Source organism: Leptonychotes weddellii, chromosome 9 (genome assembly GCF_054177405.1).
Source record: "Leptonychotes weddellii isolate Sample4059 chromosome 9, ASM5417740v2, whole genome shotgun sequence".
Classification (NCBI taxonomy): Eukaryota; Metazoa; Chordata; class Mammalia; order Carnivora; family Phocidae; genus Leptonychotes; species Leptonychotes weddellii.
Window position 1 is genome coordinate 101,093,538 of NC_138377.1, and position 25,051 is coordinate 101,118,588.

Below are 25,051 nucleotides of genomic sequence, written 5' to 3' on the forward strand. Positions count from 1 at the left end.
TTCCCGGCTGGGGGCGGACTTGGAGCGACTTAGCCGGGGCTCCGGCCCCCGCCGCTCGCTCACCGCGGCGTTACAGCCCGCTCCGGCGTGCCAGCGCGCACACTCACACGCTCACCCAGACCCACACGCTCCCCGCGGGGACAGCCCGGGACCCGCAGAGGCGCGCACGCACTGCCTCCGGGGCCCGCACACTCCGCACTAGCGCGGCGCGGCGTCCGATCCCGCGCCGCACCGGGCGCGCGGCGCCGCCTACCTTTCCAGACGGCGGAGATGCGGGGTCCGTTCTTGGGGTGGCCTTGGGTGGCGGCGGCCGTCCACAGCAGCAGCAGCAGCCGCAGCGGGAGCCGGGACCGAGCCAGCGGACCGGGGACGCGGGCGTGCTGGGCGCCAAGGGAGGCGCATCCGGGCGGAGGCGGTGTCATCCCGCAGCCCGGGAGCGACAGCGGCGAGCAGCCTAGACTGAGCCAGCGCCCCACCAAAAGCAGAGCTAAGGCGAGGAGGCGGAGTCAAATGCCTGACCCCACCCTCCCCCTCCCGCCCCCCCCCCGCAGCCTTTCTCGCCTCCCTGCTGCCCAAGGGGGGCGCAGTGCCCAGCGCCGGGGAACCTTCGCCACCCACCCCCTCCTCGGCAACTCCAAGGGGAGAACCCAGGCCGCCAGGGACTAGACAGACTTACGGTCTTCTGTTATCGGTGGCAGGCCCTGTCCCCTCTCTGAGCCTCAGGTCCACTCCCCTCCACCCTATGAAAAGGTTGGCCTAGAAGCTGGGGAGGACCTCTCCCAGGGCACAGACCAGGTAAACTCAGTAATGGCCAGCTAAGTGGCTTGGACCCTGAAAGCTGTAGTTCTCAGAGGACAGGCTGGCTTGAGTGGACACAGTTTCCTCTGAGCCTATAGGGAGGAGCAAGATGCTTTCCCCTAAGGGCAAGAGGACAGAGGGTAGATGATCTGTGGGGAGCACTCAGCACCCCATCACTGCTCTGCTGTGAGAACACGGAATTTTCATCTTGGCCTGACTCCCTCCCCTCTCCCTTCTCCTCCCTTCCCCAACCAGCAGCCTTCTGGGCTGCCTCCCCCCAGCCAGCTGGTGTATGCTCAGAAAATCCAAACTCATTTCCATGTGAGTGGAAGGGGATATAATTAAGAAGGCCCCTTTCCCCAGTAGAAAGAGAAGGGAGCACCCTGCATTCCCAAGACTCGCTGTCCTGGATGCAGGGTCAGACCGGCTTGAGGGAGTCTCTGCCCACAAGGTGTACAGGGCTCAGCCATGCAGGCAACCCAATGACCCAGTGGTGATGCCGGGCAGGATCCAGACCCAGGCCCTCTGCAGATCTGTGAACAGTCCAGGCAGCTCTGCCATTAGCTCATCCTCTCAGAGCCACATGCCTGCCCTTTGTAAAGAGGTCTCCTCTCCCTCGGGTCAGAGAGGGCCCAGACTCTCCACCTCTGCTTGTGCCTGAGGGAACCACGGATGGGAATTCCACTTCTCCAGTGCTTACTGGATACCTATCTCCAGGTGGGCTGCACTGAGAGGAGACAGGGTGAGGAGGAGGGAGCAGAGGGGCACATGGGCCTCTAGGACCCACACACCTAGCTGGACTTGATTCACTCGAGGCAGATCCCAGCAAAGACAGGGTGCAGGCTGCCCCAGGCCACCCCGGCCCTAGCCCCAGCTTCAGCCTTTTGCCCTGCTCCATGGCCAGGGAAGTTTTATTACCAGGAAGTTTTGCTTTACCATTCCATATTTTGTTTCTAGCTATCCCCTTCCTTCTTCCCTATGAGCCCCCAGATACCCCAACAGGCCAAAAGGTGAAATCAAGATGCCTCCAGAGACAGTGCAGGGCTAGGTTCCTGGCCTCCAGGGTGGGGCCAACAGCTTGCTGATGCCCAGAGGTACGGTGCCCCAAAGAGGGGGAGGCTGGGGGCAGTTCAAAGAGCCCCTCCCCAGGCGTGCACCCGAGCCTATGGCCCTGAGGCCAGCAACATATTCTGGCCCTGGCTAAGTCTCCAAGACACACTCTCTCCAGCCCAGGGCCTCATCTGCTGAGCTGTATGGCCTCCAATGTCTGTCCTCTCTGCAAAGATAAGGAAAATTAAGAAATCACCTGCTCCTGCCTTTAAGAATGGAGAATTCCAAATTAATGATAACACTGCCCATGTGCCAGGCAACCCACTTCCACCTACGTTACCCCCAGCAGTTTTACATTGTCTCCCTCACTGAGGGAGAGGGTAGAAGCCCATATGACAGGACACTGAGGCACAGGGACGGGGAGCAGGGACTGCAATGGCTGGCACCAAGGTCACTCTGTGCTGTGCATGCTCCTCTCCGCAGCCTCGCTCTAGCTCCACCCACCCTCACAGTTTTCTAAGGTACGACGTGCTATATTATTCGGCTCCCTTTGCAAACAAGAAAACCAAGGAACAGAGAGGGAATGAGATATACCCAAGGTCACACAGCTAGGTAGAGAGGGCTGGGGTAGCAGCTCGGGCTGTCTCCTTGGGGCCTCCACCTTCATCTTCTACATCATAATGCTCTCTGTGTTCTGCCCCCTGTTGCTGCTACCGAGTCGGATCCAAATGATCCTCAGAAAGACCCAGGCAGGGCCCAGGTTACCAGGTGCCAGGCAGAAGGGCAGGCCAGCGCGGCTGGGCTCAGCCTCCCAAGCAACAGGGCAGCAGATGGAAACCGGGATAGATGCCAGGGAAGTTTTTTTCCAGGCTGGGGTGGGGATGAGGGGGTAATGCTGAAGACTGTTCCACCTCATGTCCGAGGTTGGGCCTCTGGCTGGGCTTCTCCATGCTCAGTTTAGCACCTGCTGCACTCATGGGCACCCCCAAGCCGGCCAATCTAGGGGCAAAGGGCCAGATGGCAGCCCACTCCTACCAGCAGCCAGGGGAGGTGAGAACTAGGCCTATGATTGGGGCAGTAGCTCTATAGAAGGAGAGAGCAACTAGACTGTGGGCAGGTACCCAGGGTCAGGAAAGCAGATGACCAGAACTGGTGCTTGGGCATGGACTTCCCTGCCTCAGGCAGCACAGGAAAATCCACTGAGAATGGTAAAGGTGCTGACAGGAGCCTGCCTGCCTCACTGGGGGCCCGGGCTAGCTTTGGGGCCTGGAGCAAGTGTGGGGGCATAATCCCCACTCACAGCAAATGGTGGGAAACTGACCAGGAGAAGCAGCCACAGATGGGAATGCTGATGGGTCTGGCGGGGGGGGGGGGGCGTTCATTCCTGTCCTCCCCTTCCCCGTGGCTCCCCATATGGGGGACGGGAGCCGGGGGAAGAAGGCTGGGAGAAAGAAATGGTGCAGGGCCTCCTATCTAGGAGAAAAATACCTTGAAGAGGTCTTCCCTATGAGTAGCTGAAGCACAGCCAAATCCAGAAGGCCCCTTGGGGAGTCAGACTCATGGACACACACAGACCTGAAGTTCAGAGCCCCAAAGCAGCACTGGGACCCCTCCCCAGCCTTCCAAGCAAAGACTTTCAGGGCCCTACTCAGAGCATTCCTCCTCTCTCCAAGCTTTCTCTGACCTCCTCCTCAGCCCTGATTCCACGGCTACACTTGGTCTTCAAAGGAGTGACCCAGCCCTCACAAGAGCGCTCTTATAGGCACAAGGAGCCCAAGCCCCTAACAGCCCCTTCATGCAAGGCCCACCATGCTATGAGGCCTCAGAATTTGGTGTCCACCCAGGCCTCTGTCCACTCACAACAGCAGCTCTTACTGTCCATCCCCCGACCACCACTAGCACCCATGGTGGGGGTGGGGGGAGGCGGCAGAGACCGGGGAAATCCAGAGAATGGTGAAGCGGACGGGGCAGCGCTGGGGAACACTGGGAGGGCACATGCTCTGTCTACTCAGCCCCGGCCACAGGGGCCACGGGAAAGTCCACCCAGTAGGACAGGCAGTCTGATTTTTCAAGAGAAGCTGAAAATTGAATTTTTATTGAAACTCCCAACTCCCAGTTTTAAAATACTGGCACACACCTCAAAGGCACTGTAGACCATGTCTGGAAATTCCAACTTGCTGTGTGCTCACTGTATGCAGGCCCGTGAGTATCTCATGAGCGCGGGCAGACGCCAAAGCCTTAGCTTCCCCTGGATTTGGCCCAACCCTCTGAAGAGCACGTCAGGGTTTAGGGATGGACCACGTGAGGTGCCCTGGTCCCACAGCTCACCTTTCCCTTAGTGTTCTGCCTGCCCCTAAGATTCTGCCAGGATGTTCACCTTGAGTGCTGGCCCCTCCCCACCTATCCAAGCCTGACTCTTCCTTCTAGGCCAGCTCAGAGCCATCGCCTCCACCTCCTACCCCTGAGGGTCAGCACTTCCCAGCAGTATCCCATTCCTGCATCTCTGTTCTCTGTCCTAGTTATTCTAGGTGCATTTGTATTAGTTTGGTTCTACCCTAAATTGCCAAGATTGGGGTCTGGCCTGCTAAGTGGAGAGACAAAAGTAAAAACCCACAGGGGGATATTCAGTGATGGCCAGGAGATTCACAGATAACAGCTAGACCTTTTCTCCTTCCATCAGGGCACTCAGCTCACCTAAAAACATGTCAGGTCCTGCCATGGCTTCCAGGGGCAACCCAGTGTCTTAGCCCCAAAACTGCCGGCTTGGCACTGGGCTTGTGGCAGGAGTGCCACCTGGTGGCCACTTTGGAAAGAGCGGAGTCAGCCTAAACTGTACAGATAACTGGCAAGACTTTCTGGAGACAAACTCCTCCCTCCGCCCCACCATACCCCCACCCCACCCCCCACCCCCATCTCTGGGCCTCTATTCTCAGTGTCCAGGGGCTGTGGCAGAGCAGGATCTCGTGGGAGTCATGTGGAGCCCATCTAGACTAACAAAGTCTCCTGACTAGAAGTGGCTGGGAGGTCAGAGAAAAAAATCCCAGCTGGCCACTGACCCAAGTTAGGCAAGGTCCTGCCCCAGCCCAAGCCTCCACTCCTCCGTTTACAGGAGGAGAAAGAGGAGCTATGCTTCTTCTGGTCCATCTCCCTCTAGACCAGAGACCAACAAAGCTCTCTCATCCTACTTTCTGCATGTCCTTCTTGTTTGCAGGTTGGAATACATATGCTTCTAAAACTATGTCTGCAGGATAGGCATCCCAGGACCCTCCCAGCTCTGATGTGATGCCTGACTGCTGGGCCTCCTGAATGAAAAGAAACACTTGCAGATATGTAGTCTCCCACAAACCATTCCCAGTCTTCCATAGATACAGTGATCTAAGAATCCCAATTCTTGACTCTCAGAGGTCATTCGGTCGGACCTGGGAGCCCTTCGCGGCAGCCCTGATGGTGGTCATGCAGCCTCACATACCTCCAGTGATGACGAGCTCACCTCCAAGGCAGCCTTGCCCACCTTACTTAGCTCTGATAAAGACGTCTCCCCCCAGAGGAAGACTCCTGCCCAGTGGTCCTAAATCTGTCCTCCAAGGCCACACAGACCACATCTAATCCCTCTTCCTGGGATAGAGCCAGGGGATTTCAATAGGGGATTTCAACACGGAGGTCATGCCCTTCTAAATCTACTCTTTTTTTCAGGGTAAATAACCCCAGTCCCAACTAGGTCCCTCGTGGGGTTTTGCTTGTTCTCTGTCATCCTGGCTGATTCCTAGGACATCAGCAGTCATTTAACAAACTTCTACAGAGAAGCTCTTAGGTGCTGGGCAGCCCAGTTTGTGTCCACCTCTTGCAAAAATAGGGTGGCAGATCAGAACACAACATTTAGAGAAGAGGCTGAGTAGTACAGGGTTGGAAGACTGACTTCCCTCCTGACCAAGCCCCTCCAAAGGCACTGCCTTATTGAGCTGGGACAGCAGCCTGCTAAATCCTATTGATCTTAGCCCAGAGTCATCCTTGGGCCAATTCCCACCCATCAGCAGTTGCTTTCTGGAACACTGGTTGAGAAAGATGGTGAGTCTGAATCTGGGCCTAGGAGGGGGAAATATGAGACCCCACCCTGCATGAGAGCGATTGGTTTTCTGGTCCCCACCACAGGACCTTAGACTGTCCCTGTTCCTGTCCCTCATTAGGGTTGCCCTAACAAGACTGACTGACTCCATCAGTCATCTAGAACAATCACCAGCCTATCTTTGAGTGCCCTGACATCTCTGATTTGCACATTGTCAATCTCCACTTATATAAATTGAGAGAACATGTCGAACAGGACACAAGTGAGCTCCAAGAGGTTAGGCTGTCTGTGGAAAAGATCTAACCCTTAGCCAGTCTCACTTAGAAGACTGAATCCCTTCTAAGACGCAAGCTGCCACTTCCTGGAGGGATGAGTGCTGAGCAGACCCCACAATGCCTCCCACGGGCATCCAGGTCTGGCACCCAGGCATGAGGCCCCAGGTGAGGGACTGACGGAATCGTGCCGATCCAATCCCATCCCAGTCCCAGAAAGGCCAGTTTCCCCACACAGCCACGTCCTGTGACAACAGGAAGCAATCATCTGTAAAAGGGGGAGTATCTACCTCTCAGGGTTGTCATGAGATTCAGCTGCGATAGCATCTGTGCGTGCCTAGCTCAAGGACTGGCACAGAGAGGGGGCCTGATAGATGAGTACTACCATAGCGCATTGCTGTCTGCCGCTTTGCCAAGGTACAGTAGGGCAGTGCCTGGGTCTCGGCACAAGGTATTTCAAGCATCCAAGAAGCTGAATTCTGTTACCAGCAACTGCAGAACGTGAAGGAGCCAGACAGGGCTAGGCCCAGGGAAACCAGGGGCACAGCCAAGCCGACCTAACCACCTCCCCAGGCCCAGAGGGGGATTGGAGAGGCTGGGTAAGCACACGGAGGCCTGGAGGTTGGAAGTGATTTACCACCCCTGCCCCCCGCCCGACTTTCTCAGCAAACATGCAATGCCACGGCCTGTGGCAGAGGTGACAAGAGGCCAACTCACGGTAGAGTTCTGAGAGCTTGGTCTGGGGCCCAGGCCAGATGGGGCCCCTGCGCCCGGCAAGCTGTGCCATCCCAGCCCATGCCAGCCGAGCCAAATGTGAGTTATATCAGGAGAAGGGATCTGTTCAGAAAGCTCACCCATCTTTGCATATTTACATATTCTATTTTGGGGTCTCTTCCTTTTTTTTCTCCCCTTAGCTTCCTAGAAAAGTTCTCGTGATCAATTCCAACTTCACCTCTGCTGAACTGCAAAAGCTCACTCTCAGTCTCATCACCCCTCCAACTGCCAACCATCTTCCCTCCAGCTACCCTCCCGCAGGCAAGGTTCCCCAGAGCTCTCTACCTTCCCTGCCTCTGCTGTGCCCACCTATTCAGGCCTCGACCCCTATCACTGGGCTCTGGGTCCCTGATAACATCTCCCCAAGGTCGCCATGACTCAAGTCGGCAAGTCCAAGGTTACAAGCCCTGGTTACCAGGTCTCTCCATAACAGCTCACAGCACCCGACCATGCCATTTGTCCACTCCTTCCACTCTGGCAGCTATGATGACTCCTGGTCTCGCATTCCCAGAAGCGGCAGATACTCCCTTCCGTGTTCCATGGTCACTAGTCACCACCCCTATACAGTCTAACTCCTTAGTGGGGGTCCCTTTCCTGCTACCTGCCCCTGAAGAGTTCAGTTCCCTTCTCACATGACACAGGCCCAGTCTTCAATTTAAGACTTCCTGATCATTATTATCTGCAGCCTCAGAACCATCCAACTGTTCTACAAGACATCCCCACCTGGCTGCCCCATGGCACTGTGAGCCCAACATGTCCCAAACTGGCTCTGCATTCCAAATCCCATGCCCCATCCCTTATTCTTGCTGCCCCATCTACCCACTCCTCCCCTGCCGCCCCCTCCCTCTCCCTCGTCCCCACGGCTAGTCTGTGTTTCTCATCTCACATCCCTCCCCTCCAACCCAACCCCCCTGCTGCAGCTCTCGTCGAGGCCCCCACTTGTGTCCCATCTGCAGGCAGAAAGCTTCCTAGCTGGTCTCCTACTGCCAATCTCACTTCCCACAAATCCAGCCTCCACACAGCTGTCAGGTTACCTCACAAGAATCGGGCTCCCCCACTGCCCTGCCTAAAGCCATCCAAGGTGCTCTCTGGTGTCAGGATAAAGCCCAAGTTCCTCAGCCTGGTCAGACCCTGCAGCACCTCCCACCCTCCCACACTCACCAGCCAGGGGCAGCAGTGGGAGGTGCACCAGCTTTGGAGTAAGACAGACTTGAGTTCCTAAGGCCGACTTGTCCAAATCCTGAGACTGTGGACAGATGACCTCACCTCTCAACCCCGGTGTCCCCACCTGATACAAACCGGAGGTAATTAAGTACGCTCCCCCTTCCCAAGATGCAATATGAATGCTGATTCCTCAAAGCTAATTCGCTGTCCACCCGCCCTCCCCCCACAAGGCCACGCTGCCTGGTGAGCCCATGGTCAGTGCTAAGTGGATCACAGCTTCCTCGCTGGCCTCCCTCCCTCAAGCCTGCCTCACTCCCCACCTGTTCACACACAGCAGCCAGTGACCTCTCTAAAATGCAAATCCCACTCTCCCTTGATCCGAAATCTCCTGTGACTCCCCAGCATCTTTAGGGGAAGTCCGGACTCCTTGTAACATGGCTTAAAATGACCCAGCCTCTGCCTACCTCAAGATCCACCCTGCCACATAGGGCTACCGGAGCCCTGTTCTTCCCGCTCCCACTCAACATGTACACCTTCCTGCCCAATGCCTCCTCCAAGCAGCTCTCCCTTACACACACACACACACACCCTAACCCAAGTGGGCTCCCCTTCCCAGAAGCCCCAAGCCCAGGGGACCTGCCTCGCCAGCTCTCCTCAGGCTTTAGTGTGAACATCTGTTTTTCTGTCTTCCCAGTGCGTGGCTCTGTGACAGCAAAGACCCCATCAGGTTTACCTGGCACAGAGCAGAAGCCGGATGAATGTTTATTGAAAGGGTGAAGGGAACAATGGTGAGGAAGGAGTTCTTGGCCCATGGAAAGCCCCAGACTCCGTAGGAGCACTTATCAGACCCAACATATATTATTTAAAATGTGGCCAAAGGAAGCAAAGCCAACCTGCCAAGACCCTGGAGGAAAGAGCTGACAAAGAAGGGAAAGGGAAATCGTGGAAACGGTTCAATTCTGGGAAGCAGTACAACTGGTATTTGGGGGCCAGGTACAGGGACAGAACAGAGTTACCCAAATGTCCCCCAGCATAAAGAGGTGGGGGAGCCCCAGCGCCTCTGAAGGTGGTCCCCAGAGCAGACTATGACTTGCCACAGAGTGACCTGGCTCTAAGGAAGGCCGTGAGAGGAAGGGCTCTGTCAGCCCCATTTGACCAAGTGGTCCCACGAGGATGGCAGCGGCCTTTGTTTCCACCACAAACAAGCCAGGGACACCGAGTGTGAAGGCAGAGCTTCCTGGTTTTTGTTCTCAAGCACAAGGAGGCAGCTGGGCTCCAAGCAGACCACTGAGGCACAAAGAGTCCTGGCACCAAGAAACCTGGTGAGTTCTGAGCCTTTTCAGCCAATGCGAACACCTCTCAACATTAATTCTAGGACTGAGAAGGGCATGCGGCAAGACTTCACGTTTTCTGGAGGAGGGAAAGAAAAATGTGCTGAGTTCAGGCCATATCTGGAACTGTGGGTCCCCCCCCCCGAGCACCTCCTTCTAAGAAGAGTCACTGATAAATTGGAAGTCATGCACAGAGAACAGGCTGTGTTGGACACCAACACCAGCATAAGCCAAAGGGGCAAGTGAACTGCCATTCCTCTCCCTAACTAGAGCCGTGCTAACAGAGCAGAGGGAGCAGCAGGCTTGTCTGTGGGGACTAAAGGCCGAATGCTCTGGGGAACAAAGGACACAGCAGGCAGTCCTTAGGAGGGGGAGAGACCTCTTGTCCCAAGGAGTGACAAGCAGAAGCTGAATGACCATGCCTGGGGATGCTGAGGACAGAACGTCTGCCGAAGACACAGGGCAGGAGCAGACCTCTGAGCTCCTTTCTACAGAAACCCACCATCTGAGGGGAAGATGTGACAAAGTATTCAAGGCACACGAAACCCACTCGCTCAACTTGGACGTGTCTGCAACGCAGTCGGGAACACTGTGCCAAGGGGAACGAGAGCTCAGGCAGATGGAGCAGCAGCTTGGGGGTTGGTGCCCTCTCTTCAAGATGAAAGCTGAGCCCAGTTCGTGTTGGTGTTGTTGTTTAGCATTGTTATTTAACTGCTCTTGTATTTACGCCTTCAGGACAGAGAAGAGGGCCCTGCCTCCTGGCACCGCTCTGAGGCCTTGGAGTCTGGCATCCTTACAGCATCTGAGGCAAAGACTGCCTGAGGAGACGAGGCTAGGCGAGGACATGGAATCTTCTGGAAGCCCGTGGGAAGGCAAGCTGCCCTACCTGCTCCCAGTAAAAGCACCCCTGGCCACTCCCCAGCCTGAGGTCATCTCAGCAGCACACGCCTCTTCTGGCCACATGGCAGCCACCCTGGACACTGGGTGGCAGCCTTGCTCCAGCCTTGGGCATGTCCTGAGGATGCCACACCCTAAAGTACCAAAGGGTCTGGGGCTATCACGGGGAAACTTCTCCCAAAAGAGAGTATGGGCATCACACAACATCCCATGACATGGGTCTAAAATTTTCCACCCAGGGCTCAGAAGCAGGGGCGAGCCACGCACCAAGACCCACACACCATGCCTGCCCCCCTGTCTCCACCAGCTCAGGTCAGCCAGAAGGGCCACGCAATGGACAAGGCAGAAGGTCAACCATCAGATGTATTGGGGAGAGGAGAGATGGGGCACCTTCAGGAGTGCCTCCTGTGGGCAGCCACCTTGGCAGTTTGCTGGGGGGGGGGGGGCGGGGGGTGAGAAGGAGCAGGAGTTCATGGGGCTCCTCCAGCAAAGATGAGCTCCAGGGCTGCTTGGATGTCGCCGCCCGTGGCCTGCAGGGCCCGCAGGCTCAGCTCGTCATCCTGGATGCCCATGTCACGCAGCTGCTGCAGCTGAGGCTGCCACTGGCTCTGTAGAAAGACAGGAGCGGGCAGGAGCGGTTAGCTGGGACCCTCCGTAGACTCCCTCAGGTCTGCCCTCTCAGGGGGAGAGAGGGAAGGTCGGTTCCCACAGCAAAGTCGCCGCTGTGAAGGTCCACAGCGCGCAGCTTCGGGGAAGACTACCTACCAGAGGAGCTGGAGGGTTTAGAGAACAAACACAACGTTTTCCCAATTAAAAAAAGGAAAACGTCACCATAAAGATCAAAAGAGAAGGTGCAGATTACTCACAGTCTAAATTTCAAAAAATTAAACGACTTACTTTCTCCTGCTCTATGTACAGACCTACAGACACGTACACACAAAATGAGGGGAGGGCATACATTTTTAAATTAGTTTTGTTTCTGAACATGACGCAGAGTGAAAAGTCTCAGTCTATCCACTCCCATTCCCACCCCAGAGAACCTATTTTACTTTCTTTGAGAAAATACAAATATGTGCTCTTTTATCTACCCTTTTCTGAGACCCTTGTTCTACATTCAGCAACCCCTCTCACTTTTTTCGAACATAATTAATGCATCCTGGTGATCTCTCTATGCCACTAAGTAAGGACCTTTTTATTTATTTTTATTTTTTTAAAAGATTTTATTTATTTATTTGAGAGAGAGAGAGAGAAAGCACGAGCGGGAAGAGAGGCAGAGAGAGAGGGAGAAGCAGACTCTCCGCTGAGCAGGGAAGCCCGACGCGGGGCTCGATCCCAGGACCCTGAGATCATGACCTGAGCTGAAGGCAGACGCTTAAGCGACTGAGTCACCCAGGCGCCCCTAAGTAAAGACCTTTTTAATAACTGTACGATATTCCAACTCATGGACGTCCTGAAGTGCACCATAACCGAGCTGTTTCCAACCTTTGGCCATCACAACGATGCTTCAGGGACTACCTCTGTACAGCTGTCACTTTCTACATACACGTACCTCCGTCTCCAGGGTAAATCCCAAGAAATGGGGCTGTAAGGAATCACACGGCTTTAAGGCCTTCAGCGCTTCCTTTCCATGAAGAGTCTGTTCCTGCCCTTTGTCCATTCTTCTATGGAGTTCTTAATCCCAAATTACTAGAATTCTCCATACCAGAGAAGTTTTGCCCTTTGTCTGATACACGTTACAGATTTTTTCCCAGTTTGTCAGGCTTCGGTCTTTGCTTGTTTGGTTGGTTGGTTGGTTTGGTTTGCTATGCAGAAATCTTCACTTTTACAAACTCAAAATGTATTACTCTTCATGCAATGGCTCCTGGATTTTGACTCTCAGCTACAAAAGGCCTCTTCTACTATAAAGGTTTAAAGAAATTAACCCACATTTTCTTTTAGAATTTTCAAAGCTTAATAATATCTCTACCTCATGAAGGAGGAAGTGCACAACTTAGGGAAGACAGTGTGCTCACTTATGGGAAAGAGAAGGCAGTGGGGATGACATGCAAATTCAGAGAGGCAAGGGTGAGGCATGGAGGGCTTTTCAAAAACCACACAAACCAACTCCGCCTCATTTACAGGCCGGGTGGAGCCAGTGAAAGCTCCTGAGCTGGACAGCAGAGGGAAGGGGCATCTAGCTGCAGAAGATGAAGGAACGGAAAAGACAAGCCATCCACGGGTCCTGCTCCTGTTCCCCTCACTGTCCACCAGGGCCACGTGGTTTAGAGAAAAACCACAGGAGCTTGGCCCTGTCTTCCCCCCTGGATGGCTTCATGACCCTGGACAAGTTCCAGAAATGGCACTGGTCTCCCAGGCTCACTGTGAGGAGCAAAGCAAACAGACTGCCGCAGACAGCTCGTGCACGGAGACGTGCAAGCAGACCTTGGTTCCTAGGGCCTTCCACTTAGCTGCTAGGGTGACCCTCCCAGGAAGCAGAGCATTGATGGTATCCCTCCCTGCTTAAAACCTTCCATGGCTCCCTCGTGATTGCAGAATCCAGCCTGGTCTCCTTACCTGAGCACTCCAGGCCTTCATGCCCAGGCTCCTGCTCCCCTTTTCACTGGCTCCATCTAGGATCTTCTCCACGAGGACACTGCCTTCTAGCCTGTAGGCTTGGGTATGTCACATGTACCTCCCCAGGCGGCTGCCTCTGCCCAGACACCATCCTCCCACCTAAATACCTCCTTCCCCACCTGGCTAACCTCTAACCAATTCTTTGACAATCAGCTCTGCCGATACCCCTCCATGGCATGTCTCTGATGATGATGGCTTGTCTCTGCCCCAGGAGCTGGACCCAGGTCTGGTACATACGCGCTCAACACTCAGTCAATGCTCATGGAATGAATGAATGACTCTGATTCAAACTGCCCCAAGTATCCAAGCCACGCAGTCAGTGGGGGCAGGCCACAGTCACAGGGTACGGGAATGAAAGCCACAGGGACAACTGCCCTTGCTGGAAACATCCTCTCCTGTCACACCACCATGCCCCAGCTGCTCCTGGAGTGAAGAAGGCCCTCTGAAGAGCAGTAAGAAGCTGACTATCCAAAGCAGCTAAGAAGTCACCAGTAACTAGGACACCAGGAGGAGGGACAACTGACCTGAAGGCTGGGCTGCCCCGAGGCCTGCAGGGCATGCTGTAGAGCTTGGCTGAAGAGATCATTGGTGATGGGCGTCCCTGACTGGACCCCAGAAGACATTGGTGAGGTCCCCGAGGAATGGCCCTAGAGACGAATCAGCGGTCAGTGCCACCCTCAGAACCACCTCAATCTTCCAGCACATACCAGCTGCTGTCACAGCACCCTATCGTGGGTCCCTAGGGGACCCAACTACTGCCTCCCAACAGAGACCTGCATGAGACAACCACAGAGGGATACCTAAAAGCTCGCTGTGGCCAGGAAAGATTCCATCCTTTTCTGCTCCAGGGAAATGGAATCGAGCCCCTAACCTAGCCTAGGCCCCCTGCACCGGGAGAGATGGCCTTGGCAACTAGAGTGACCATTACCAGGAACGCTTAAGCCGGACGACTGAGCCCTGTCACGGATGAAGAAGGGCACGTTATGTGAGGGGAGGTACTTCTGAGCTATGATGGGAGGAATTCTGGACTGTACCACACCCCAGAGGCTGGGCCCTAAGGACAACGGAGCGGGGGAGCTCAACTGAGCTGCCGTGAGAACCCCACCAGGGCTCCAGGCAGACTTCAGCTCAAACCAGATGGAGTACCAGGGTCAGTACCGCTAGGGAGCTTCTCCCCTGGGGGCCGGCCTCCCTCTTCAGGCCCTCCCTCCGTACCTGGGTGCCAGGAGTCGGTGTGTGAGAGCTGCTCTCCGGAGTGCTGGCCAGGGCTAGGGCAGTGGCCAGCTCGCTCTGGGTGATGGGCCGGGGGCCGGCAGCTCCACTGTACCCCAGGGAGGCTGGGCGTGAGCTGGGTGTGCTGCTAGAGGGCGTGGACCTGGAGCTCTGGAGAAGGGAGGCAATCGGGGAAGTGGCACTGTGACGGTCCCACATGAACCCCGCCCCCACTACAGGAACTACCTGACCTGCTGCCAGGTTCAGAAGGGAAGAGTAGGCCACAGATTGGCCACCAAAGGGGTTAAGACCACCTCCCAGCTTGGGCGTGCCAAGTCCCAGGGAGAGGCGCACCCCTGGCACCATCTCCTCAAGTGGCAAGCAGCCAGGCCACTTACTGGGTGAAAGTCGTCCTCGTCGTCGGAGAGCCCTTCAAACAGGAAGCCACCTGGAGGAGGGAGAACAGATCTGGGGAGGAAGAACAGAAAGGCACAGGCGCAGCTCCAGACTCTCAGCTCAGATACTCTCCAAATTCACATTTTCATCTCTTCCCTTGGAAAATTACAGGACAGATGCACTCCCTGACTCAAACCGAGAGTTCCCAAGGAACGCCCTCTGCCAGTGCTATACATAGCTGCTGAGTAAAGCAAATCCCTGGGCCGCCACCGGCTCCCCAGGGGGCCTACGTTACACTGCCCTGGGGCCTACCTGGCATGTCCCGGTACGAGCTGGAGGGCGCGCTCCGTGAAGAGGAGTCGGCTCCCGGCAGTGGGGTGCTGCCAGCCACCGAGTGCAGAACCAGGACGATAGCATTGACCAGGGCTGGGTGAGCAGGCACCAACCTGGGGCAGAGGCGGGAAGAAACAGAGGGTAACTGCGAAGGACCGAGCTCCCTGGGCACGACAGAAGTTCTGGGTGCCTTCCAGACAATCGCACTGCCTGTGCCCGCCTTTAAATTCCTCAGCGCCTCCCACCGGCTGGCTCTGCCCCCAGCCACAGCGGCCGGGTCTGGGGTCCGAGGGCCCACTGCACATGCTTCACCCGCCCCTCCAGCAAGGCGTCATGGGACACACACAGCCTAGGAGGCTCGGGCGCCCTTCTCCAGCCTCGACTCCGTCACAACTTTCCTCTGGGAAATCTCTGGGAGGTCCCTTCTCTTCCCGGGGTGGGGCTATTTTCTTCACTTGTACAGTAAGGGATATGACCTTTACTATGTCCCTTCCGGCTCTCAAATTTTAGGGATCAATGCACCTGCTTTCTTTCCCCATCCTAAAATATTTCCAAGGCTCTCCAGTGTCTACAGAAAGAGAGCTGAACTGAGCCTGGCCTGCCAAGCCACCACCCTCAGAACCCTGCTTCGTCTCCACATCTCCACATGTCCCTGCCCTTGGGCTTTGTCGGTCTACTGGTAGCCCCTGCTCTTCCTCACCTCCTGACATACTTCACAGGTGGATTCAGGGATAGACGGGGTTGGGCTCTAAGAGCAGAATCCAGGGCGACAATGAGGTTTCTGGGCCAACCATCTGGGGAGGGACAGGGGACCCTTTACTAAGATGGGTGTACTTACGTATCAAGCATGCTGGGATCAGCGAAGACAGAGAAGAGGTCCTTGTCCTGGAGAACACCTGAAGGAGAACAGGGCTTACCTGAGAGACTGGGAATCTAGCCAGATCCAGGTGGGTGAAGAGGCTGTAGGCCTCAGATCAACCGGCTCTACAGGGACATAGGATCACAAAGCAGCTCCCACGAGAAGGGGGGAAACGAAGCACCAAGAAGCACAAGCCAAGCATTCTCCATCTTGTGCCCCTCTCGCTGCCTCCCTCTGTACTTAGGCCACACACCTTGGACTAACACGCCAGCCTCTCTTCCCCATATGTCTGGGTTCTTCCCTAAGCCACTAATGTGTTCAGGAAGTCTTCCCTGCTGGGGGCTAACTGCTGCCCCCATTTGGCATCCTCACGTCTCATTTCTGATGTTAGGTAGGCCATGATTTCTCCGTGGCACTGACAGCCCTTGGAGGGCTGGGTGTAGGGCACGTGTCTTGGTCTCCCCTCTCCCTCAACAAGACCAGTGATTCTGGACAAGATGGTAATTGCCCTCCCCTGGTTTCTCCCTCTCCAACAACTCCTATTTCCTCTGGCACTTACCGAGAGCAATAGGGTCACTGCTGAGGCCTGGGGTAGCCACAATGATCTGATCCAGAGATTCCTTATTGCTGAGCATCTTAAAGACCTGCAGGAGAAACGGGGGCGCTGAGCACTCCACTAAGCCCAATCCACTCAGCAAACACCCACACGCTGCTGAAGGGCTTCCTCCCCCTACAAGCTCTCACACACGCCACCACAGTGGAACACTAGCCCCAGGAAACAGATGAACCTCTTTTTGCTCTAAGATTGTGGCTTACTGGAGGGTAAACATTAAAAAAAAAAAAAAAAAGCAAGATCACAGTAAACCTTCAATTTCTATTCCTTTCCCTCATCTACAGTTCTAATGCTTCCAAAATAAAAGCTCTCTTTATAAGCCCAGTAGCAAACGTTCCTCTAGGTCCCAAAAGCCCTTTTCAATCTCTATAAAATTACCATTTTTGTATGCATACATATTGGGAAGTTTGCAGCTCTATTAATTTGGCTTATCAATTCTCCTACAGAGACACATCAGCGCATTTTCCCAGTGAGGAAATCCAGGTAAGGAGCAGTGGGCAGGCAATTCAGCAGGGAGTCAAAGAACGAGGCCCAGCAGAAACAGTATGTGGATCCACAGGCCATAACTACATTCATTCCATGAGGCCACTATCAGGAGGGGTGGTATCATTATCATTAGATGGAATCAACAATACCTAGCTGAGAGAGCCTCTTTGGGGGATGACAGGGCTCTCCTGAGACCCACAGGCATGACAAAAACTCCCCGAGGAACTCTCAGTAGCCATGGCGACGGGCCACCAGCTCCCGGCTCCACACCACTCACCACCGTTCGCACCCCCTCCTGCCGTCCTGACAGGAGGCTCGGGCAAGGGGCCTGGGCGCGCACTCACCGCCTCCCTGTAGGAGGAGCTGCTGTGCAGGGCAGTGTGCAGCACCCGGAACTCCCTCAGGGCAGCCGCTCTGTCCACAGGTTCTGGGGACAAGACACTCAGTTACCTACAACCCAGCCCTGTCCCTGCAGCAGATGCAGCGCAGCATTTCAGCCCGCTCCCCCAGCACCCGGCTAAGAGGACGAGTGCCCGGGCAGAAACATCCGCCGATGCCGCAGATGTGAAAACCGTGTTCTCTTTTAAGCTTCTCCAGTACATAAAACAAAGAGATTCCAGCTCTGGCAGAGCTGAACCTTGCCACATGAAAGAGACGGCTCTGATCGATGTCCCACTGCAGGAATTCTAGACTTCTCACATTTGCAAGGGGGAAGGTATAATCAGCTCAGTAGACTTTTATACAGTGATTTAAAATAAGAACCAAAAGCCATCTGAACAATATGGAGCGATGCTGACACAATATGTTAAGGGAGAGAAATAGAACACAAAGTTGTACATATGTTCTCTAGTAAAGCTACGTAAAATGTGTCCGTGTGCATGTGGTCCCAGGCTGGAAAGGGACAGAGGGAAGAAGAGAACCTGGGTAGGGTGGCAGGATCAAGGCTGATTGTTTCCTCTTTGATATCTTCTTTCAGGCTTCTGTAATATTATTCTGAATTTTTAAACAAATATTTAAGAAGGACGGAGAAAACACACTGTGCTCCTAGGGTTCTTGTAACAACCTTGTATCACATACCGCATAACAAGTGCTTCACTGAGACTCAAAGCTCCCTTCTGATCTTTGGACACTATGATTCATTCCCAACATGGGAAAGTTTAGGAGCTGTTTTCGTTTTACTTGGGTTACTTTACTATTTAGGACATCAGCCCATTTCACAGGTGAAGAGATCTGGATAAAAGGAGGGGGAGTAGGTACGAAGTCCACACTGGGTCACACTTTTAAGTGTGGTTCTCGCCTAGGACAGCTACCTGTGATTATACACACTGTGTACTGCCCAACTCCAGGGGCCACCATCCCAAAGCAAGGGGAATGGCAGCCTGGGGTTTGGGATAGCAACCATGTCCTTACCTATACTTCTAATCAGGACAGTGGTATCTTTCAAAAAAAATATTCATCTTAAGTGAATTACCCAATTTATTCATTTAACAAACATGTACTAAGCAATTTACTCCAGGCCTGGTTTGGGGGAAAGGCACAGGAAGGCAAAAAAATAAAACTCCCTGCCACAACAAGGAACTCTTGGGACAGAAGCAGAGACTAGATCAAACCCACAAACACACAATGACAAAAGAGCATGCTGAGGCGCTCCGCAGAGATGTGGACCCCAGTTAGGGCACGAGGGGCAGGAGGCAGACAGCCATCTTGGAGAGGGCGGGCTAGGACACAAAGCCGTCTCCCAGGGAAGACCATCTGAGAGGGTGTTTTAAGGCCAAGCACATGTTCACTAGGGGGAGAAAGTCCTAAGCTTAAGTGAGAACATGTGCAAAGTCGTGGAAGCATAAAACAACGAAGTGCTTTGACAGAACAGCAAGTTGGTTTTTGTGGCTGGAGCTCACGGTACACGTCGATGCTGGAATAGCAGGCTCAGTGAGCTCCTGAAGGGATTTGCAACCTGCCACAGAGAACCATCAAAGGGATCCAGGTGGGAAGGAAGGGAACTGACAGGTTCTCCTCCTCCAGGCGCTAATCTAGTGGGAGATCAAGAAATGTGCTTCCTTTTATAAGCGCGCTCAAGGACAAAATATCCAAAATGCCAACATGATAGTTTCTTTTCGGATCTGAGTTTATTTTCACTCACAATAAAACGTAACTTTGTTTCAAAAATAAATCTCCAGGCCAAAGGGAGGAGGAAAAGGACGCTTAATAGCTTAAACCAGCAATCAGCTAAGAGTTATGGTTGTCTCTACAACATCTCTGAGCTAATCTCAGTCTCACTCTTTTGGAAGTGGGAGGCAGCCAGCCCAGTGGAAAGAATGTGGGCTCTGGAGCCAGGAAAACCTGATTCACATCCCAGCTTTTGCACTCACTTTCTAAGTAGGTGACCTTGAATAAATACCTTTTCTTTTTTTTTTTTCTTTTAAAGATTTTATTTATTTATTTGAGAGAGAGAGAGCGCGTGTGTACGCGCACAAATGAAGGGGGGAGGGGCAGAGGAAGAGGGAGAAGCAGGCTTCCGCTGAGCCGGGAACCTGATGCTGGGCTTGATCCCAGGACCCTGAGATCATGACCTGAGCCAAAGGCAGACACTTAACTGACTAAGCCATGCAGGCGCCCCAATAAATATCTTTTCTAATGCTCCTTTTCTTCATCTATAAAATGCTAACTCTGTCATCTGGCCTACAGGTCTAATGATTAAATGGGATAGCAAAGAGAAACAACCTGGCTCAAAGGAGCAATAAATGTTACTTTTCCTTTGGCAGTGCCCTCCAGCCAAACACCAGAGGGGCACACCTGCAGTGGACCACACTTAGTTTACTGCTCTGTAGAGAGAGGAAGATGCACACCATAGGAACGTGGGCATCTCAATCAGATGACGTGAGAGAAGACTTATAGGATTTGGGCTTTGGCTGTGATGTGGGGGGACGTTTAAAGAAGCAGGGTTTTGCTCTGGGTTGAATGCTGTCAGGAATTGGGGGTGATTTTACGATTGGATATCTTAATAATTCTTACCTAGAAGGAAGGAAAACTAGAGCAAGGCCCAAGCTGTAACTGATAAAGATGGAGCAGTCACTCATGATAGCTGGAGACAGGGATATGTGATCATTTTTGTGATGTGGACAATGTTCGGGGTTTTGTCTCTGTTCAAAAATGAGAGGGATCTTATTGTTGTCTTGATCCATTACTTTCTCAGAGTGAGTGGCCTTATAGATGTTGGTGATCTGTGTAATTGTTCATGTTTCAAGGCCTAGCTGAGGGCCAGGCCAACCCCTGAATGTCAGAGACTGCCTTTCTCTTTCTCACTTCCCATGACTGGACAAAAGAAGATCTTTTTGTCCTTTATGTTTAGAATTGAAAAGAGGGGAAATTTCAAGCTGATAACCAATCACAGCAATCATGAACGTACAAAAGTATGTCAAATTGCCAGTTTCACAAAGCTAATCTTTTTATACAGCTTAGCTTTATCCTTGGGAAAGCTTTTAAAACACAGAAAATTTAAATTATGAGTTCTAAGCAGCACCTTTTATTAATAAATCAAAAAGGCATTAAAGGCCTTGTAAGTTTACGCCAAGAGCTACTTTAATACTATTATTTTCAAGCTTCAGGAAAATACATTACCAGGATAGCAGGAGTGACCTTATTGAATAAATCACCACCTAGGGTCACTTGTGGGAAGATGTGCTAGCAAGAGGACAAACTACATCATTACAGGAGCATAAGGAGTTTCCAGCTTTTTTCTAATGTGAACAACAACAACAAAAAGATACAAAATTCACTGAGAAATCAACTGTTAATCTAAAGGAGTTTAAATAGACACACACTCCCTACCCCACTAGGAAACAGTGGGTAATGAACTTAAAAAGTAGAGCAACAAACCCCCTTCTGTTAGTGGTGTTGACAGCAAGTAGATCAAAATCCCACGCTATTATCAATGGGAGACTAATCCAATAAGTAAAACAGATATCCTCCATCACCATCTCAGTAAATCCCCTCTTTATTCCACCCAGGCCATGCCTCAAGAACACACAGACCCTTTCCTTGTAGAGATTACAGAGGCTCTCCCTAGCTAAGGGCCCTTACTCACCTGGTTTCTGATCAGGCTCAGGCCAGGACTTCCGCAGAACATGTACTGTGGACCCAGGTTGAATGCCATAGAAGTCAAGGGTCTGGTCATCTTTAAGCTTCCGGCCACAGTATATCAGATCTAAAAAGAGAACGGTCCATTTATATTTTGCTCCTCAAAACAATGTAGATGGTTTCTGCCCCTAAGAAACTTATCTTGATTGGACAGAGAATGATACTTGCTTTATTTAATACATATATTTTAATAAAAAGCACTAGCAAGTACAAAGTCATAAAATACAGAATCTATGCATAGGAAAGCTCTAGAGCTTAACATCCTGGAGACTGCTCAATTTAAATGAATGGGAAAATGCAACAACAAAAAAAGGATGAATCAATTGGATCTCTCAGCTATTATAAATTGTCTGTAATTTAATTTAATTCCTTCTTCCTCCACCTAGAATACCCTTGCCATTCTCCTTTCCTTTTTTATTACCTTCCATCTAACCAACCAAGCAAACAAAAATCCTTCTAATCATCCCTCAAAACCCATCTTCAATACCATATACTGGAGGCCTCCCCCAACAATGCGCTCCTCCTTCTCTAGCCTACCCCAAATTCTTGCTCTTCCATGTCATAGTTAAGGAACTCTGTGATAAAGTAGCTCAGTATAACGTACAACTGAAATGGCAACCAATAGTTTTATTACATGGTTTGTGTTCCTAGTCACCCAACAACACTCACTTCCCAGACTGTTAACATGATGAGGCAACAAATCCCAAACTCTTAATTTACCCTTATAATTCCAGAAGTATCTCCCCAGAAAGAGATCAGAGCAGCAGCCCATTCCCAGCCCAGAGAGACTCACCAATCAGCTCAGGGTCTGGAACAGACTCCTGGAGTTTGCCAGCAATGAGCTGCTTCAAAAATGAAATACTATAGCCCCCCAGTGAGTATTCACCCAGCTCTGACTCTGGCAACTGGAGAATAGACTTTGGGGCAAGTGGCTGGTCAGCCAGCTTCACCGCCAGGTGCCAATCTGAGAGAGACATCCTCTCTCTTTCGCGCTCTCTCTTTCTCCCTGTAAAGGAACAAAGCCTTAGTGGTTAAAGGACAGACCACCACCCTACACCACCCCCACCCCACCAAGGGGTTGAATGAAAGCTAATTCAGTGTGACAATGTTGGAAAAACACAGGATGCAACGTCAGGAGGCCAGAACTAGAATGTGGGATCCTCTCTTTACTCATCCTATGATAAACAGCACAAAACTTCAGCTCTCTAGGCCTCAGTTCCTTCATCTTTAAAGTGGACATAAAAACACCATCTCACTTAATAGGAATGTTGTGAGGTTCAAACGAGATCATCCAACCCTCTCCCTTATGTATGCTCCTTATTTCCAATTTTCTTCATCAACTCCTCTTGAACTGCAATAGCTTTATAACAAGCTCCCTGACTCTTGCCTCTCTATCAAACAACCATGCTAGAAGCCAACTCATCACTTTATTTTTTTCAACTCAGTATAGTTAACATACAGTGAGTATTCCTTTCAGGTGTACAATTTAGCGATTCGACAATTCTATACATTACTCACTGCTCATCCTGGTTAAGTGTACTATTAAGCCCCATCACCTATTTCACCCATCCCCCCACCGAGCTCCCTTCTGGTAACCATCTGTTTGTTCTCCACAGTTAATCATCGCTTTAAAACACAGACCTTATCAAGTCATTCCTCTGCTTAGAACTCCTCCAATGACTCCAAACCACTTCTATGAATAAGTCTAAACTCCACAGCCTGGCTTATGACAACATTCTTTGTTTCCTCTGCCAGCCTTCCTTCCCCCCCAACAGAGCCCTGTCCTACTCTAACCTCTCCAGCACTAAGTCCATCCCCAGAAAGCCTTCACGAACACTGCATGTAATTCCTCCTCCCTTTGGTCTCTTAGCAAACTCCTGCCAAGATCAACTCAAATACAACCTCCTCCATCCCCTCTCCCTTTCCTCTCACATTCCCTCAGGGCAAAGGTTTACAAATACCTATTTAATTCTCAACCCTCCACCCCCAACCCATTCTAGGAGGCCCTGGAAAGCAAAGACTAGAATTTTTGCCTTTATTGTCCCAATGCTTGGCAAATGTACCCAGAAAATGAATCAGGAACTCCGAGGGTGGAAGAATCTCATAGGACCAGGCAAGTCCTCGTTATAATCATTACTGCTTCCAAAGAGGCCTCTAGTAGGCAAGAGTAAAAAGAAAAGGCCGTGTAGCTTTGAGGCTGCACAGCAGACCCCAAGGCATCCTCAAGGTACACATCTACTTTAATACTGTTCAAGATTATGAGAATAAATAGGTCTTTTTATATACCATTATCTCATTTAATCCTCACAACTGTTCCTTGAGGCAGGCATTATCATCCACATATTACAGACGAGGGAACCGAAACTCAGAAAGGTGAAGTCACTGGCCCAAGGTTACAGACAGCTAGTACTGGGGCAGGGACACTATCTTTTAGGTGACGACCCCACCGCTCCCACGGGACCAGCTAACTAATAGACACACGTCTAGCCCGCGCGGCCCAGGGCCCGGCGCCCTCACCCGTCCCGCGGAAGGAATCCGGCCGCAAAGCCGCCGGTGTAAACACACTCCGGTCCACTCGCCGGAAGCCGGAAGCCCTGCGCTGCACTCTGGGAGTTGCAGTTTCTACTGCAGCCCCGCCCCTTCTGAGGCGCCTGTAGGCTAGTGGCGCTAGGGGCAAAGCTTCCGGTCGACGGGGAGGGCGTGGCTTCTAGGCCACTTGAAATTTCCCGCGCCAGGGTATCTATGCAGTTTTCGCTGGCGAGGGGCCTGGTTATGTGTCTGCCTTCCAGGGCGCGAGTCGCAGGAGGTGGGCCTGGCGCCGTCCCGGGAAGCGTGCAGAGTTCGTCGGCTACGGCGGGCTGTGACGGCGCCGCCGGAGGGAAGGCCCGCCCGCATCCCCTCCCGCTGCGACCCTGGCCCCCCTCACCCTCGAGGGCGCTTTCCCGAGCAGCCTCTTCAGACACGCCCAGCGGTACGTCGCTGTCCTCCCCCTAGAAAACGGCGTGCCCCCGGGTGAAGTGAGTCTCTTACTTGTGCCTCTCGTCGCCAACCTACCTGTGGAGGCAAAGGGGGAAGGGAAGGATGACTCCCTCTAAACCATGGAGGGGTGTTACTAAGTCGAGATCGTGATACCTCAACACGCAGTGGCGAGGTTTATGTAACAGTCATCCATAGAACTTAGGGAGAGGAATTTCCACTGAACTGTTACAGAGAAACTGCATATTTTAGATGCACGGTTCGAATTGGATTGTTTGCACGGAAGTTAGAATTAGCGCTAGAATGTTGAAGAGGAGCTACTTCTAATTGGACTCTCTTCGAGAATTAAGGACTAAGGAAAAAAAAAAGTGAATATAAAAAGTTAATGAGGTTGATCATAGCAGCTGAAGGCTGATCTGGTGTGCACAAACGTAAAAGTGTTAATTCCAGAACATCCCAACGTAGGCCAGGGATTGGGGCAGCCACTGAGCAGGATACTAGAGCAAACAGACTGCATCGTCTGGGAGGGCGAAAGCATTAAGCCCCTCAGAGACTGAAACTGACGCCATTGCATGAAATTGAAACCTTTAAAAAATTTGCACCCTATGTCAAAGGGCAACCTGAAAAACAAAACAAAAAACGATGCATCAGCACTAAGAAGACAGGAAAAAATTTTCTCTGCTTGGTTGGCGGGACCATAAAAGGGGAGTTGATGTGTGAAAGAATAGTCTTACCTGAGAATTTGAAACCCCCGTTCTATACTTGGTGCAAGTTTGTGGTCAGACTTTCCCAGAAACATCCAAAATTGGTCCTAGGGGCTGCATTTTTAACATACAGTAACAGTAGTATATAATGTCCAACAAATAGATGCAGAAGCTGAAGCACTATTAAATTGCATTACTGGGTGTTTACCCCAAAGATACAAATGTAGGGATCAGAAAGGGTACGTGCACCCCGATGTTTATAGCAGCAATGTCCACAATAGCCAAACTATGGAAAGAGCCAAGATGTCCACTGAAGATGAATGGATAAAGAAGATGTGGTATATATATACAATGGGATATTATGCAGCCATCA

At 52.2% G+C, this 25,051-nt stretch overlaps 1 protein-coding gene across 1 annotated transcript; it reads right to left on the bottom strand.

The window, feature by feature from the left end:
• Nucleotides 1-10,694: 10,694 nt before the first annotated feature.
• UBL7 (ubiquitin like 7) lies at nucleotides 10,695-23,655 on the bottom strand. Its single transcript, XM_006740431.3, has 11 exons — nucleotides 23,516-23,655; nucleotides 21,792-22,004; nucleotides 20,946-21,065; nucleotides 17,206-17,288; nucleotides 16,322-16,406; nucleotides 15,742-15,799; nucleotides 14,883-15,016; nucleotides 14,573-14,622; nucleotides 14,178-14,345; nucleotides 13,487-13,609; nucleotides 10,695-10,957 (listed from the first exon to the last, which is right to left on the bottom strand). Exons 2-11 carry the CDS (start codon nucleotides 21,973-21,975, stop codon nucleotides 10,820-10,822), a joined length of 1,143 nt encoding a protein of 380 aa, XP_006740494.1. The 5' UTR covers nucleotides 21,976-22,004; nucleotides 23,516-23,655; the 3' UTR covers nucleotides 10,695-10,819.
• Between the last annotated feature and the right edge of the window lie 1,396 nt (nucleotides 23,656-25,051).

Bases quoted from the DNA above. Each gene is read 5' to 3' on its own strand.
- UBL7 (XM_006740431.3), bottom strand. From the start codon at position 21,975: ATGTCTCTCTCAGATTGGCACCTGGCGGTGAAGCTGGCTGACCAGCCA. The intron at 13,610-14,177 runs GTACGGAGGGAG...ATTCGTCTCTAG, and splicing joins CACCGACTCCTGGCACCCAG to GGCCATTCCTCGGGGACCTC. The intron at 10,958-13,486 runs GTCAGTTGTCCC...GTCTTTCTACAG, and splicing joins CGGGGCAGCCCAGCCTTCAG to AGCCAGTGGCAGCCTCAGCT.